This window comes from Glycine soja, chromosome 17 (assembly GCF_004193775.1).
Source record: "Glycine soja cultivar W05 chromosome 17, ASM419377v2, whole genome shotgun sequence".
Lineage (NCBI taxonomy): Eukaryota > Viridiplantae > Streptophyta > Magnoliopsida > Fabales > Fabaceae > Glycine > Glycine soja.
In genome coordinates this window covers 3,730,127-3,748,429 of record NC_041018.1, presented here as the reverse complement: position 1 = coordinate 3,748,429, position 18,303 = coordinate 3,730,127, and the positions used below count along the sequence as shown (strand labels likewise).

At 31.7% G+C, this 18,303-nt stretch overlaps 3 protein-coding genes across 3 annotated transcripts; 1 reads left to right on the top strand and 2 right to left on the bottom strand.

Moving 5' to 3' along the window:
• Window positions 1-2,685: 2,685 nt before the first annotated feature.
• Window positions 2,686-5,645, bottom strand: LOC114393821. Its single transcript, XM_028355281.1, has 2 exons — window positions 5,215-5,645; window positions 2,686-3,330 (listed from the first exon to the last, which is right to left on the bottom strand). The coding sequence occupies exons 1-2, from the start codon at window positions 5,592-5,594 to the stop codon at window positions 2,886-2,888; spliced, it is 825 nt and encodes a 274-aa protein (XP_028211082.1). The 5' UTR covers window positions 5,595-5,645; the 3' UTR covers window positions 2,686-2,885.
• A 5,468-nt stretch (window positions 5,646-11,113) lies between these two features.
• Window positions 11,114-13,701, top strand: LOC114392769 (pentatricopeptide repeat-containing protein At2g06000-like). Its single transcript, XM_028353994.1, has one exon. The coding sequence runs from the start codon at window positions 11,355-11,357 to the stop codon at window positions 12,987-12,989; it is 1,635 nt and encodes a 544-aa protein (XP_028209795.1). The 5' UTR covers window positions 11,114-11,354; the 3' UTR covers window positions 12,990-13,701.
• Window positions 13,702-15,363: 1,662 nt separating this feature from the next.
• LOC114393883 (thiol protease aleurain-like) lies at window positions 15,364-18,093 on the bottom strand. Its single transcript, XM_028355361.1, has 7 exons — window positions 17,742-18,093; window positions 17,532-17,647; window positions 17,120-17,193; window positions 16,768-17,032; window positions 16,475-16,606; window positions 16,070-16,205; window positions 15,364-15,758 (listed from the first exon to the last, which is right to left on the bottom strand). Exons 1-7 carry the CDS (start codon window positions 18,034-18,036, stop codon window positions 15,721-15,723), a joined length of 1,056 nt encoding a protein of 351 aa, XP_028211162.1. The 5' UTR covers window positions 18,037-18,093; the 3' UTR covers window positions 15,364-15,720.
• Between the last annotated feature and the right edge of the window lie 210 nt (window positions 18,094-18,303).

Here is an 18,303-nt window from a genome sequence, read left to right as displayed (position 1 = left end):
TATGCCAGAACAAAGAAAACACATGCATGAGTCAGAAACCGATAGTTTCTGGGACGGTGCCAAGAGCATACAGAGTGGCACTAATATATGTTTTAGTGCTAAACAATAAAAAAAATAAAATTAAACGGTTCATGTCAGTGTCCAGATGTGCAAGCTCAGAATCAGTTGCAGACGGTTTTTGGTCATCATCATAGGAAGCAGAAAACTAGTTAATTTGGTCAAGGAACCTTTTAATTTAATTCATAGTAATCATATCATGAGTCACAATATAAATACTGCATTTGCTCTCCAGCAAGTCCAAATACTTCTCTAGTCACTCCTAGCAAATTAATCCTATTATATCATTCTATTAATTGCTTTTCTTAATACTTCATAAAGAAAGTGTTAATTACAAAAGTATCTAGGAAGAAAATGTAGGAAGCCATATTTTTTTTTTAATAAATTACACGATTAAAGGACTTGAGTTCAATGTTATTTGATCGGACCAATTTTAAATTACTTAAAGATACAAAAACTTTTTACTATACATACTTAAAGGACTTGATTTTAGTGTTACTTAGAACAATCACTCGTTGATAAACATATCTATATTTATATATAAGTCAAATAAATTTGAGAAAAAATATTTAATATTATTAATCTAATATTTATACAAATATAAATTAATATTTTTTCTTATATAGATCAAATGGCACATTGTTGTTACTTAATATGGGTTTTTAAAATATTAGTTGATAAAACTATTAAATAAGAAAAAATTCAAATTTATATTAATAAAACAGAGAAAATAGTAAATAAAGAAAACTTGAAAAAAATTATTAATATAGAATTAATGCTATTAGTATAATATTTATACAAATATATAATTAGATTTTTCATATATAGTATAGCTAGTATGGCATAATTTTTTATTTATTTAAGATTTTATAAAATTAATCTATAAAATATATATTTTAATAAATGAAAAAATAAATGCATCTTTGTATAATATAAAAAAAAAACCGTAAAAGTATAGGAGGAAAGGATGCCATGCAAGACCATGAATTACTTCACAAAATCAACCTCTTGGGGTTTAATATACGAAAAATGATAAATATTTATAAGAAAAATAAAGTTAAGAATTAAAAATATTAATCTATATATATATAGAGAGAGAGAGAGAGAATTTAATGTTATTGATATAATATTTATACAAATATAAAAATAAATATTTTTTTCTTATACAGTATGACACAATTTTGTTTATAAATTAATATTTTAAAGTTATAGTTTATAAAAATATATTTTAAATTCTCTATATATAGAGAGAGAATTAAAATATATTTGATGAGCATATTAAAATCTTTGTAATTTCTCATGAATTGCTTGTTATGCCACATAAAATTGATTAACTTGTCATACTTTGATCATCAATATTCTCCAACTTCTTATCTGTAATTGGTTACTGTTACTTTTTCGACCCTTAACTCAAAATACTTTCACTACTCCAAAAATATAATTTATCTATTTTCTGTTTTTTTTTTCTATTTCTTTCATTCTTATCTATAGTACTATAAATTTTGTCTAGCTCTTACCACGTGTGCAATGTGTTTGGAAAAAATTAACCAATGCGGATCCACAATCACTCTCCATGTGCAATAACCAAGATTTGTTGAAATTGGAAACTAAAAAATTAGTTAATGGGTAAAAGTTAAAATTAACTAGTAATTAAAAAATATAAAATGCGATAAAAGTAATAAAATCGTAATTTATTAAAAAAGATAATTAAAAATAAATAAAAATATACAAAATTAGAAGGTAGTAATATTTTTAAAAATATTAAAAAAATTATTTACTGAATAGTTAAATAATTCTTTTTCTAATAAAAAAAATTAAAAATTAATCAAAAAATCTTATCAAATATAACTTTAATGTAAGATATGATTTGTCACGTCATATTAGATTTTCAAACAGTTTTCAAATAAGCAGGAATGTATGACACATTGTCACTTGTGAGTCCATGTTTTTTTTACTTAACTTTTTTATTTTATCTCTTCTACTTTTTACTCTTTTCCACCGTCTAAAACACGAGTGCTAATTTTGTTTCTTATCTATTCATACAATACACATTTTTTTTTTACTTTATTAGTCTCCAAAATATATTTCTTCCATATTTCTTTCTAAAGTTTAGTTTTCGTATGTTGAAAACAATTTTTTTTATTAATCAATTAAAAATTATTTTAAGTATAACTTTTAAAATAATATTGTGATACATTACAGTCTATAACTAAATAGCAGTATAAATATATTTATATTTATGTTATCATTTTAATTAAATTCTTCTTTCTCAGCCAACAACAGTATTAAAGAAACAGCAGGTGTGCAGCGAAGTGAACCTTCAGAAGCATAAGCAATCTAACACCACGGGGATTTCAGGGGAAAAACGTGCAAGCAAAGAAAATCCAACCACAGGAATTAAGAATTGAGTATGTCTCTTCCATTAATACAACGAATCGATTTCAAACATCCTCGTATTATCTTCGGGATCCTTTTTTTAAAAAAAAATTGTCGACTGCTGACAATGTTTTTCAGAAGCAAACAACAAAAAACAAATCCAATTATGAAATCTTAAGATTTTCTCCAATTGTTATTATTCTCAACCTGATAAGTATGTCATACCTGCAACTGTGATTATGCTCAACTAGATAAGTAGGGTTGCAGCACGGGTAAAAAATAACCAAAGCTGAGATATAATAATATACAACACTCAAGTCAGGTGGGTACACATAGGACATTGAGAAGTTCACAAAGTACTGTGCCATTACAAACAAACTCGAATGTGAACCAAACTCATGGGCACTGGCTATCAACTAAAAGCTTATATTGGTGTCAAAAATTCAGTGCATTTAGCTTCCACTACAAATAGCCAAACCAGATATATCATGAGCCTCAGCAACAGAGTGCAGATCAGTCCATGAATATGATCTCCAAGGAGGATTTCGTCCAGTTGAAGAAGGTTGAGGCAGCGATGACCGATTAATAGCACGGGGATGAAGAGGAGGAAGAGGGCATGGAGGCGATATTGAAGTGGAGCTACTACCCTCTTCACTACAGTTCAGAGTGAGACAAGATGCTCCTCCACCTATGTTACTGGGTCGCTTTGATATTCCACCAATGTTTGCGCAACTGCGACTCCTCTCAATTGAGGAGTTACGAGCTATTAAGTTCTTGCGTTTCTTAGCATAAGGATCCTCTGGCTTCACTATCTCTTCCATAGAACTTGCAGCTGCAGCATCTGCTAAGCTTGTGAAGGACTTGGATTTGCCGCTATAGAACTTAGATATGCCTTTCCTGAATTACACAACAAAATTACATTAGTTAATAAAAACTAAAGACTACACTTCATCTAGTGCTCAGTAATCTGGTCATCTTTCGGTTACTGTTCTATCGCATGGTTTTCTATTTTTTTGTTTATAATCTCTTCTTCTCTTCCATGCATATAAATAGCCTGAATCTTGATGAAAAACTCTAGACTTGATGTGAAACAAATAGCTAAAAACAAGAAGAAAATACGGTTGCACTTTACAATTAAGGGATGTTCACTTTGCATAGCAACATTTATATCTTTTTCAACAATAATTTTCCTTTTAAGCTAAAGAACTTCTAACACCTAGAACATGATGCCACTCACATTAGCCCATTACATACAAGTTTTGACATCTTAGAAATAAGGATGACAATTGAATTGTGTAGGAGTGCTAATTTTTAATAACCTTTTTCATAGAATTTTGTAGTTTTCAATAAATTATAGCTATAATGAAGAGTGTGTACAAAAGAATGTGTTAAAGTGTATTATGGATTCATTAATCCATTATCTATCCCCTGTACATACATCATATCAAAATTCAATTATATTAGTGGATCAATGACTAAGATTGGTTTTAGACTCTTAGGCAATAGATAGTTAATGAAGCAACCAAAGTATTTATTAGATATCCGCAAGGTACAAAGTCAAAGAGTGAAATGTATTTGGCCAAAAGAGTCTAGATGCATTTATTTGAGTGATATTAAGGTGAAGAATGAGCTGTATTTGAAGAAATGTCCAGATGCATCTATTTCAGATAAATGAAATAGTGCTTTATCGAATTGGGTCGTGGATGGGTCATGGGTTAAATGGTTTAGGCCTTAGATAAACTGTTTCTATAAGTACTTACAAAAAAAAAATGAGAAAATAAAATAAATTGAACTTTTCAATTGAACTAAAATCAAATTATACACTTAACTTTTATAGAAGCTCCTTTCTTTCAACTTCTTCCGTATCTAAGGTGCATAAGTTGATTTAATTTATGGAGAAATTCAATACTACATTTTAACTTTTTGTTTTCTTTTCTACAAGTGTTTATGGATAAATTTATTCAAATAAGACCTTTATAACTCTTTAATGAACTCTAAATGCATGAGTGGTTTATTTCTATCCATCAACTTTATTTTAATAAAAAAATTCATACAAGTCCATCCATTTGCCATCACTTAGAAGTCAATATATTATGTTGCAAATTTCAGTATCTACTCTACAAATGCACCATTATGTTGCTTAATTTGTCTTCGTAAAGGAAGAGGTTCACCCTACAGCTATATTAGAGATAACGAGGTCCTATAATAATTAACCACGAACTTTGCCCTTTTCCCATTAAAGGGCGAATATTATAGAAAGATGCTCTATCTCAATTCACCAATCTTTTGGTGGTGGAGATCCATTATGCTAATCAATTTCAATTTTCAACACTCCTTTAAGTAAACGTCTGGAACTAGATATATTCTGTAAACCACTTACCCCAACCACAAAAGCATATCACTAAATTAATTAATGGATTATCTTATCTTAAGTGAGAGAAAATGGTATACAACTGTGTGGAATTTTTCTCAAGATAAACAATATCCACAAACCCACGACCTAGATGCTTCTTCCCGTAGTGGTTTATCAAGATAAAATAAGAGAACCGAATCATCATCACCAATTGACATCACTGGTAATAGTCCGAACCCCTAAGGAGTAAAACAGTCATTTTCTAAAGCTGCTAAAAGAAAAAACATGTTTTGTGCTCCTAACTCCAAATAGAAACTGAGTAACAGAACATAACCCGAAGACCCCAAATCAACGATACTATATTACCAACGCAAAAAGTTTGAAACTTTTGGAACACCCAGTAAAGAAAAACACAGAAAAAAACTTACTTGACGGGTAAATCTTCCTCTAGATCATTGATGGTATCCAAAGGGCCTTTGAAGGAACTCTGAACCTCAACTTCGACGGCGTCTTCCCGGTCGGAGGAATCTTCCGACGAGATGCTGTTCCTTCCGATGGAGGAGTCGGAGCTGGAGTCGGAATCATCCTCCGGAAAATCACGATCGCAGATCGCGACGCAGTAAGCGAAGGAGGACCGTCCGATCGTAACTCCTCCGTTATTCTCCAGAGCAAACGGCATCGTTTTGGCAGAGACGAGATAAAAGGATGAAGAAAGGGTTGAGTGTGAAAATGAAAGACGCAACGCAACAGCAGAGAGGGTTGGGTTGAGTTTGTGGGGTATAAATAGCGGGTGGGCTGTGTAGCACATGGGTATCAGATTTTTCTCGCCATTGTTGATCACACATTAAAAGAAAACAATGATTTTTTTAATCCAAAGTGTTCAATTAATCTTATAACAATTGTCGTAGAAAATAAATAAGGAATAAATAAAGCGTGAAGGACGGTGACATCTTATCCTCATCGAGTTGAATAATAATAATAATAATAACATAACAAGTCTCTTCTTCATACCAAACCAGATGTTAAAATATGCTGTAAGAAAATATTATTTACAGTAATATTTCCTTTTAAATATAATAAATATATATTGAATAATCCTAAACGTTTTAATTCTTCTATCAAGATTAGTACCTAAAAGATAGAAGATTATCCGTTTGCAAAATAATAAAGCGCACATATTTTTCTTTTTCTTTGTTTTTTTTTTAATTGGACGCTTCTGGTGAGGATCGAGAAATGGTTGACTGTGGACCGTTTGATTAGGGATTGGATATGATCTTCGAAATGGATCAAGTGGATCCCACATTTCTCACCCACCATTTCGTGTTTATTCCTTCCTTTCTGCTTTATCTTTTATTTAATATTTAACTAATAATGAATAATTATAGAATATATTCTCTTAAGCCATTTTCCCTTCTCACTGATTATACTACTAATTGGCTTTTCCATAAAAATCAACATGTTTCGCCTTATTTAAGTCTTTTCTACTAATTGACACATTTGTCTTTTATCTATAATTTTTTTTTTTTTACTTTATGGCTCTATGTAAATTCAAATAATTAAATGTTATATATGAGAATCTAGTTAGGTTGATTAATCAAGATGTGTGAATGAGTTGCGATAAATCTTTAGAATTTTTCTTTAATTTAAAAGTTATATTTCTTTTAACACCTAAACATCTTTTAACAAATAGTTTACGAAAAATTAAATAATTAATCAAATATAAAACATCTCAATCGTCAATAAAAAAGTTAACAAATTTTAATAATTTATTTAAGCAAATGATAAATGTCCACTCGATCTTGGGTTGGGTTGGGGTCGGAGAGAATAGAGGGGGAAAAAAGGAAAAAAAAATAAAGAGAGAATATGATAGATTTAATATATATTTAATATTTCTAATTACTCTATTTTTTATGAAACAGATCCTTGTGCAAAAGAGCTTATAAAAAAAGGTATACTTTAGTTTTTGTCTTTCAGATACAAAAGGCATTTTATCTGGTCTTTAATTTAAAATCATTAATAATGTTTTTAGATAATCTTAATAATATAGTTGAATTGCACAAATTTCATTTACCGAGCTGGATGTGTGTGTAATCTTCTTCTTTTTTCGCTTACTATGTGTGTGTAAATCTTATAGTAAAAGCATTTTACCAATGCTTTATTTATTTTTTTGTCAGTGGTAAAATCGTATAGTAAAACTCCATTTATCTTTTTTATCATTATATGTAATTTCTAAGGTTGTTAAATTCATAATAAATAAATTAGGAATAGTGTGATTGGCGGCAATGAATAATTTATTCTATAATAATAATAATAATAATAATGTGGAAAACATCAACAACGAGGAGGGTCGCGCGTTGCTGACAGAGCAGTGGCCGGCGGGAACTTGTCCCTAGACTATAAACATAAGGATTATGCCACGTGTCTCCAAAAAACAAGGATTGTGACACGTGTCTTACAAAGTAATTCTAGATAAGGCCTGCAACTAATTCTGTCTTTGTCGCTGGTGAAGGAATAAGGGCCATATTTGGATGGATAGTTTGACATCATTGCATCATTTGGGGTCTCACATTTCAGCCTTTTTTGTCTGGGCTTTTTCAGCGCTTCTTGAGTTTTAAATTTAAATCCTTAAATATTACTGAAATATATATTCAAGTATTATTGATCTTATATACTTTATAAAAATTAATAAATTAATTAATTAAATTTGTAATATTGAATTTATAAATGATTTTTTATTTCTTAAAATTATCTTTTAAACTATTTGAGTTTATTTTATTATTTTTTTCATTTAATTAATTAAAAAATCTTCACGTCAAACAATATTTTTTATAAAAGTAATTAATATAATAAAAAGTTTGGGAAAAGTTTTATAAAACATAAAAAAAAAATATATTTACACTGCATTAAACATACAAGTAATGTTTTATTATTAGTAAATATAAAAATTGTTTTTGAACTTTAAATAAATCAAGACCTAGTTAATTTCCTCAGGATCACGCATAGAAATGTTGAACCAAATTTTTTAATAAATGTCACGCCGGACTCTTTTTTGCTTATCCATGATTATCAAACTCTTGAATTAACTCGTTAACTTTTACAAATTTACGAGTTCACTTGTCATCTGCGAGTATTTTTAGTATACTCTAGACAAACTTTAAGTAAACTCGATACACTCTCGGGTTTAACACCAAGTCAACGAGTTAGCAAGTTAAAAAAATTAGACCAAAATGGAAGTCATTTTTTATTGTTTTCTCTCTTGATAACATTCAACATACATTCATTTAATATGTTATTCTCAAATACAAAATTTTCACCTTTAATAATATCAAACTTTTATTCTTTAATAACATAAAACTTTCGATGAGAATGATCTATTACTACTATAACCTCTGCAAGTTATTAGATGTATTATTACTAAACTTGGTTAATTAAATAGTCTGAACTTTATGATTTACTATTTTATTTTATTATATTATTGAAATATTTAATTAATATGTTATTTATAAATATTTTGTTATTATTTTTATATGAAATAGACTCTTACAAGTTAAGTCACCAGTTGAGTCTATAAAACTCTCACGTTTGCATAAATTCTAAAGTTTGATAATTTTACGCTTATGTATGTCCTGAATGTAGTCAATCCACCACTTCTGTAAATATGGCAAATTAACCTCTTTTATTTTTTTAATGAGCCACGGTATCCACGTCTGAAAATCAATTATTAATTTTTTAAATATTAAATTTTATTTAAGAGATTAATACCTTTCCACATATATTTTTAACCATATTGATAATTAAATATTTGTTTGATAGAATAGAAATAAAGAAAAGAGTAGGGAAAAATTAAAATTTTAGTGTGTATCTCATACTTTCAACATACTATTTTAATTCAAATATCTATTTTATTATTTTTTAGAGGCATCTTTCTTTTATTTTTATTTACTCAATTTTTATTTTTTTAATAAATAAAGCATAAGTGAGTTTTATCAAGATGAGTGTTAGCAACATTTTTATTACTTTTTGAAAATTATTTTTATTGATTAAAGTTTATACACGTCTTACAAGTTTTAAAATAAAATATATTCAATGATAAATAAAATGAAAATATTTAATGAGATTCATATAAATTCACCTAATAAAAAAAGAACCACAAAAATAATGATAATAATAAATGTGTTGTTTTGTTAAATATTTGCAATTCAATATTTAACATTTTATTGAATTGTAATGAACAAACCCAAATGGTTGGCATCACAAGAGTGAGATCAATTACTAGCGTTGGATCCTTGGCAGAAAAAAAAAAACTCTCTTGTTAGTCTGGCGAGAGAAAATTAATTGGGTGTTAAATAGAAAGTTTTATATATCACTTGATTATATATAAAAAAATATAATTTAATTATTTATTATTGTTGAGTCATACATTAAATCACACTTATTGGGTCTTGAAAATGACCACATTATTAAAAAAAATTGTGGGAAAAATATCAATTTACTAATTTAAGTTGGAGTAGAAGATTTGAATTGGGGTGATTTTATCAATGAAAATTGTAGGATGCGATGATAAACATGACATTAAAAATAATGTGGGTACTGAATTTGTATCTTCCTCTATGCATAATGACATGTATATGTTAAGATTCATTTTCTAATCCTTGCTGGAGGCATTTTGTGTTTGTATTCGGGATAGGGACTAAGGTTTCGGTAGGTAGGTGATGGAGGAATATGATCCTTATAGCTCTTGGGGGCTGTATACAGGATACTCGTTGGGTGTATTTGCTACTCAATGTTTACTTTTAGCACCTCTGGTGCTGTTTGTTAATATATTACTACTGCAGATAAAAAAAATGACATTGGAGATGACGGAGAGATAAAAAGTCTTGAAATTCATGATAAAATACCTATAAAAAAAAACACACTCTTGCAGCATTGTCAGTGAAAATTGGGAGGATTTAATCTACTTTTTTTTTCTTTTTTTTTTATCTTTATCTGATTTTGTTTAAGATGGAATATAAATGTGTCATGTTAAAAGAATGTCTATATTTAATAGAGACGGCTGAAGGACCTGAAAGATATAAAAGGTATGATGTCTTATTTATTTATAAAATAATTTATTAAAATTATCATTGTTTTATTTAAAATTTATTTTTAAATATAATTTTATAATAAAACTTTTTTAGGTATATTAAGACTAAAAAGAAATTTTAATCATTTTTTTTGGCCTAAAATTTTTGTTTGGATTGTTTGGACCTTAAAAGAAACATACTATTGCAGCATTGCCAATAAAGCCCCGTATGGTGTGCAAATTCAACATGGCACAGCCATAAGCCCATGGCTATGGCATCCATTGCCATATGGTGTGCACCACATTAAAAATGGCAGACAAAGAGTTTTTCTTCTCTATACTTATTTTCTTTTTATTATGGCAATGAGTTGCTTTGTTTTAACTTCAAGCGTAAGAGAGTCACCGATCACCCATGTTTGTGGCAATTGGCCAAATAAACCAAAATAACTCATAAAATTAAATAAACAGCAGAATTGTCTCTAAAATGCAGCGAGTTTTTTATTTATTTTTTAAAAAATCAATCCAATTTAAGTATTATATAATGATACAACACCTTACATACTTGCTTAATCAACTAAACTAAATCCATTTATGAGTTTTGATCTCCTTCTAAAAGTTAAATAATAACAACAATTTATGCTTTGAAGACTAAAATTTTAAACAAACACCAAGTTACTAATTACCAATATAAAATGAATTCAATGATATTTTCTATTTCAGTATTCGAAATTATGAAATCATACAAAATTCAGTAAAAAAATATTTTTTGATGATAAAATATATTGTTGATATTTTAAATTAAATCAAAAATTTAAAATGTGAAATTATTTATGAATTTCATTTTAGAAAAATATTTTACATCAACTACATTTCCAAAAATATTTATAGAACACATTTATCAATATTAAAATTTAAAACTATACATTATTATATTTATCCTAAAACCTAAAGAAAATTAGCTTCTACCAAAGTGATACATTCATTTTTCCCCTTTCTTTCAAATCTACTTTTAAATACTAATAGTCTAATAATACTAGGTTAATCAGAATAATGAGTTCAGATTCTTTAAATAAGGTCACAAATTAAAATCATAAAAAAAATGCAGATAAAAAAGGATTTCATATAATTTTTTTTTAAATACTTTGTATTTTAAAAAAAAAACTACATTTAAATCAGCTTTAAAATATTTGATTTGAAATAAAATAAACTATTTTGTATGCATGAGTCATGACAGATAAGGATACCCCCTTTCCGGAACGAAGTCAACAAACCCCTAAACCTTCCTCCTCCTATCAGTATTACAGTATAGCTATCAAACGCAGCAACTATACACACAATACAAAATCCTATCTTTGGGAACGATTATTTTACTTATGAATTTCGTTCGATAAAGTTAAAGATGTATTCTTTCTTCGATGTTGGGAGAAGGGGTGTTTTGATTTTGAGGAATATAGTATATGTATTCCTGATTTCGAACAACACTTCCATTAAACTCTGAAGAGGGTCATGCTTGCATTTCCTTATGGCGTAGAAAAGCTGATGACTTTCTCATTCTTCACCGCTATTCGAGCTTCCCATTACCGTACTCTTACTCAGGCAACAGCTTCTGATAAAGGGTTAATCATAACAACACCTGATTCCTGGTTTGTCAAGATTGTTTCTACCCTTTTTCTATGCTCTAACTCTTTGGATGATAGGTTTTTGGGTTATTTTCGTGAGCACTTAACTCCTTCTCATGTTTTGGAGGTTGTTAAAAGGTTTAACAATCCCAACCTGGGTTTCAAGTTCTTTCGGTTCACTAGGGAGAGGTTGAGTATGTCTCACTCATTTTGGACTTATAATATGCTTTTGAGGTCCCTTTGTCAAGCAGGTTTACACAATTCAGCAAAACTTCTATATGATTCTATGAGGTCTGATGGGCAATTGCCTGATTCTAGGCTTTTGGGATTTTTGGTTTCTTCTTTTGCACTGGCTGACAGGTTTGATGTTTCAAAGGAATTGCTTGCTGAAGCTCAGTGCAGTGGGGTTCAAGTAGATGTGATTGTTTATAATAACTTTTTGAACATATTGATAAAACATAATAGATTAGATGATGCCATTTGTCTATTTAGGGAGCTTATGAGATCACATTCTTGTCTAGATGCCTTCACCTTCAACATTTTAATCCGGGGTTTGTGCACGGCTGGAGACGTTGATGAAGCTTTTGAGCTTCTCGGTGACATGGGAAGTTTTGGTTGTTCCCCTGACATAGTTACGTATAACATTCTATTACATGGTTTATGTAGAATTGACCAGGTTGATAGAGCACGGGATTTACTGGAAGAAGTTTGTTTGAAATGTGAGTTTGCCCCTAATGTTGTGAGCTATACGACGGTGATATCGGGTTATTGCAGATTGAGTAAGATGGATGAGGCCTCTTCTCTTTTTTATGAAATGGTTAGATCCGGAACCAAGCCTAATGTGTTTACCTTTAGTGCCCTTGTTGATGGTTTTGTTAAGGCAGGTGACATGGCTTCTGCACTAGGAATGCACAAGAAGATACTCTTTCATGGTTGTGCTCCCAATGTCATTACTTTAACTTCATTAATTAATGGCTATTGCCGAGCTGGATGGGTGAACCATGGCTTGGACCTATGGCGTGAAATGAATGCGAGGAATATTCCTGCAAATTTGTATACCTACTCTGTTCTTATCAGTGCTCTATGCAAGAGCAATAGACTGCAAGAAGCTCGCAACCTTTTGAGAATATTGAAGCAGAGTGACATTGTTCCGCTGGCTTTTGTCTACAATCCTGTAATTGATGGATACTGTAAATCTGGGAACATTGATGAGGCTAATGCAATTGTAGCAGAAATGGAGGAGAAGTGCAAGCCTGATAAGTTGACATTTACCATTCTCATTATTGGGCATTGTATGAAAGGAAGAACACCTGAAGCAATTGGTATCTTCTACAAGATGTTGGCATCTGGTTGTACCCCAGATGATATCACTATTAGAACTTTAAGTTCCTGTCTTTTGAAGTCTGGGATGCCTGGTGAGGCTGCACGCATTAAGGAAACTCTATTTGAGAACCAGGAATCCATTCTTAAAAAATCTTATCATGAAAGTATAAATGCAGATAAGAAAATTCCTGTTCATTAAAGTCTACTGCCAAATCAGTGGTTAGTCTTAAACACTGCCTTCCACTGTTTTGCTTTGGGGAATACATTCATCTGGCAATGCGGTCTCTCCAAGGTTTTGCTGTTCCACTAAAGTTGAATTTTTGTTTCTTATGTTAAATTGGGTATACAAGAAGATATTGGTGTGACACCTAGCAAGGATAAAATGAGAGAAAATTCCTGTTCATGATAAAAAATCTTATCATGAAAGTATAAATGCAGATAAGAAAATTCCTGTTCATTAAAGTCTACTGCCAAATCAGTGGTTAGTCTTAAACGCTGCCTTCCACTGTTTTGCTTTGGGGAATACATTCATCTGGTAATGTGGTCTCTCCAAGGTTTTGCTGTTCCACTAAAGTTGAATTTTTGTTTCTTATGTTAAATTGGGTATACAAGAAGATATTGGTGTGACACCTAGCAAGGATAAAATGAGAGAAAATTGACTTAGGTAATTTAGATGCATACAAATAATTTCACTAGAGACATTGGTTAGAAGGGTAGATCGCATGATTTTTAGGCTTGTGAAAAGGAGCAGAGGGAGATCAAGGACACTGGAGGAAATTATTGAAAGAGATCTCATTGTAAATAATATCCCTAAGCATTTGGTTTTTAGCAGAGGTCAATGACGTCATGTAATTTATGTATCCAACTGCACCTAATGAGATTAAGTTATTATTGACTTGTTTTATGCTAAATTGGTTCCATTTTCCCGAGTTTCTTTATTATACAGTTTTAGTTGATTTTCCGGTTCATTTTATGTTTTTAAGTGTACTTTACCCAAGATTGTATTGAAGTGTTCTTGAATGAAATGGCAGTTAGCTCGTCGAAATTTCATAGTAAAAAAAAATGTTGCAAAAATAGAGGAAGATTATTAGTGAGGATTTACAGAAATGGAAACATTTGGATAAGAGTGGGAATTGAAAGTTGGTGCATATAAGATAGAGAGATGATTGTCTAATGGAATTCTTCAGCATTATTCTAACTCAGACTTTTGAAGAAATATTTAGTGTATTTGGGTAAAGAAGCATTTTCTCTGGTTATACCTTGCAAGTATTTTCGTAATCATCCACCTTGGTCTTTTTTTCTTTTCTGAAAAACAAATAGCAACTTATATTATATGTGATCCAGGAAATAACATCTTTAAAAATCTTCAATTTTCTTTCAAAATGGGATCCAGGAATATTATATGTGGTATGAAATCATCCTCTTTTTTTGCAGGACTTTGGCTATGGGAAAGGTCTGTTTCCTCCTAAACTCATTGCATTGCATTGTTTTTCTAACCCCTCTTTTGTTATCATGTTCAGTGAGTGCAAACAAGAACTTCTTTACAATATATCAACGTCTGCTATCTTATACTACCTTACAGTGAAGAACTCGAGATAGAACCTCGACTCTTGTCCCTGTTGTTCAAAATTGTGCATAAAATAGGACAATCCTGGCAGGTCAATTTGGTTAAGTGCTGATATAGTTCTGCATAGTAAAATCCTTGGAATTAATCATAAATGGGCAAGGATACATCATGGGACCATGAATTATAAATGGAAGCTTCTTTGTGGTGTTCTGCTAATCGCCTTTTTAGGGGTGTTGTGGTAGATCTATGCTGTGTTACATGTTTCGTATGCTTTATTTATTTATTTTACCTTTATTTCTTGGTATAGTTTGCGGATTTCATATCCTGTTGGTATAATGGCCCTTCAGGTTAAAAAAAATTATATTTTTTCTTGATTTGATTACTCATTTGGTTTCAATAGTTACAAAAACTTTCTCTTTTAATTATTTAAAAGAATTTTTTTTAGTCCCAGTATTTAAAAACACCATCGTTTAAAAACTTTCTCTTCGTGGGATGGTTTGTTAAAATAGATTATGGCTCTGCACTCAACCCATTCTCAGCAGTGGTTGTCAGTTTTACAATGGGGTTTAAGTTTAACGCTTTAGAACATGGCCGCTCTTTCATTTTCTAGTAATTCAATATTTCTGCAATTAGGACTAAACTGGACTTTGATGTACTAAGGACTGTAAATAGTCTTATTGGGTTGAAATAAGCGAAGAGTAACACGTCGCTAACACCAAAGAATTGTATAATAACAAACGATTCAAATATGTTTTTAGCCTCAAGTCTATTTTTAGTTCTCTAAATAAAAACTTGTATTTTTAATTTCTCAAATTTGTAAAATATTTTTTAGTCCTTCTTAACGTAAAAGAGCACCACAAATTTTGGCATCCAAACCGTAAAAAATCGATTAAAAAAAGACTAAAAACAACATTTCACAATTTCAAGGAACTAAAAATGTAATTTTAATTTGGACAAACTCCTAAATTTAAGGGACTAAAAATATAATTAAAATTAAAAAGTAATATTGAGATGGACTAACCAAATAAACTTTACTCCATTGGGACTGATGATAACTCAAGTGTGCGCAGATTTTACACAGCACGCTATCCTTACATTGCTAGAGATTGGGGAGCATAACACAGTTTATAATTTCTATGATACCTCTATGTGACAAATGATTTACAGTACGATTTTGTAATGTGATTCAGCTCAAGGAGAATGAACATCCCAATTCCAAACTTATTTTACAGATAAACATCAACATATACTGTAAATTTTTATCGCAGTACAATGTTTCACCCTTTAAGATGGACGATACGAAGCATGACGTGCAAGGTGCAGTTACACGGGCATATCGGGCACCACATCTCTCTGCATACATTTAAGCCACAACAGGATAAGATGCACAAGTTGCAACACCTGAAATTAAATCAAAGGGGTTAGCAAAAAACAGAACCGAAAAACAGAACTATAACATTAATAACAACTGTAGGAAGGCCAAATAATCACCAGGACATAAAGGATTTGAAATTTTTGTAATTGCTTTCGGTATCACAATCAAAAGGCCCTTCCCACAACATAAAGGATTTTTTTTTTTTTAAAAAAAAGGGTTAGTTACTCCTTGCTTAATTAGTGCGAGACTATTTTCCTTTAAAACTTTCGAAATGCATACAAAATAACCAATCAAATTTAATTGTTCTTTTAAGAATTTAGGTCCTGTGGATCCTTACCGCACATATTCTTCCCTAATTCCATCTTGAAGTAACCATTGTCACCCCAGTTGCTTCCCCATGAATTTTTAATGATCCAATATGGAACACCATCTTCAACTCCATACCCAACAGCAAGAACAGCATGATTTACATCCTGCCACACAAATTCATATTTATTAATGTCCCATCAATGACTGTCTTAATCCTCTACATCTTAAATTTGAATTATCGACATGCAAAATATATCTATGATAGATGCCAACAGTTATAAATATGCATTGAGAACAGCAACTTTGATTCGAGATAACCATAAGTTCAACACAAACAACCGATGAATTGAACTTGTAGCTAAATATTTTGTTCTGAAAATTGCATTAACACTAGATTGAGAAGGGTGAGCTAATTCTCTTGCAGAATACTCACCATGGGCGTGCTACCACAAATGGTACTAGTGTAAACTCCATTATTGTAGAATCGGAAGTCCTTCGCTACCTCAAATGCCACACTAACTGGCCGAACAAAAGCAACCGCTTGTTTCAATTCATCCTCAGCACCCTACACCCAAGACAAAACTAAAACCATTAGAAAAACCACATATAGAAGCAGTTGAAGTACGAATGATCTGATTCTGCCATGTCTCCCAAGGGTCAACTGTAATGTTACAGTTATCCACACACATCAAGCAGAAGCAGAAACCTATCGATCAGTTTAATTACCAAAGTGATATTGATAGAGTCAATGACTCGAACAGCAACGTTTTTAGCTGTAAATTTGCAGACACCATCTTTTCCGGTGTAGGGATATGCTTCTTCTGTGTCGAGGCCACCATTGTATTTAATGTATTCAAAGGCTTGGGATGGCAAACCACCATTACAGCCAAAGTTATTGAAAGCACCGGCACAGTCCACTAGCTGCTGCTCAGAAAGACTGATATTCTTCCCAAAGGCCTGTGCGTAAGCTGCCTCCAATGCACCAGTTGTGCTGCACATGACAAGTGCTGCGGTTAGAAGAATGATAAATTATAATATTTTACTCATTCCAAAGAGTTTCTCGGCCTCAAAAAGCAACCTGAATGTCCAGCAAGATCCGCAGTTGCCTTGATCTTTAACTTGGCTGACTATACCTTCTTTTCTCCAGTCTTTCTGCAAGCACACAAGAACGAAAGGATATGCTAAAATGACCCATGCATATAAAATCAAGGAATCACTGCAGTGGTGGTTTAATCATATATGAAAAACCAGTTATGTAGCATGGCAGGAAATACTAACTCATACAACAAGTAAGCCAATGCCACATTCTACTTCTATGCAATGCACTCTCTATCTACTCAGTTACATGATCAGATATTCACATCATTTTATTCCAATCACAGTTCCCTTGTACTGGTTCCCATTTTCCAAAATGCGCATTATTCAGTTGACGATTGATGTTCATTAATTACACGAAATGAAGCAGTAACAGATAGAGTCGGCGAAACTACCTCGTCAGGAAGAACAGCATCGGTGAGCCTGTGGTTGCCTTTGAGCGTGGCAGAGCAATTCTGAGGAGCGCCGAGCTTGTGTCTGGTGAACTCCTCCCAAGTCCAGTCAGCAAAATCTGCGAGTCCAGAATTCACAATTTCACATTAAGTCAAAATCGAAGTGAGGATGAGAAGAGGGTGAAATAGTGATTCAGTGACTGAGGCACATACGATTGACGCCGAGCGTGTAGGTGAGAGACCTCCTGTTGGTGGATCTGATGAGTTTAAGATTATCAGAGAAGATCCGGAAGCGGTTGCGGATCTCGTCGACGGAACGGTAGCGCTTGCCGTGGCGGCGAGCGAAGCGGGCGAAGGAGAGAGCGTGGCGGCTCTGTCCGATCACGTCCAGCACCTGCGACTCCAAGTCCGACGCTAAACGGATAGGGTTGGCATCATCGAAGGAGGAGCCCGCGACGGCGACGGCGACGGCGCAGAACGCGAAAATGAGCAGTGACAAGCGTGCCATCTATCTCCCACAAGTATGGGCTTCTTCGTCAATGTGATATTTGTTTTGCTATGGCTCTATTGGCTGGTTTTGAAGACGACGAGGATTGGCCACTACTTCTATGCGAAATGACCGAAATGTCCTTCGCTGAATCTTGGCATTGCTTTCCAAGAGTTTAAATTTATTGAACTCGAGTTAAATGCGTTATTATTAAAATGGATATGAACGTTTATATGGATTAAATACTAATATTTAATATTAACTTAAAAAGTCACGATTCAAAATAAT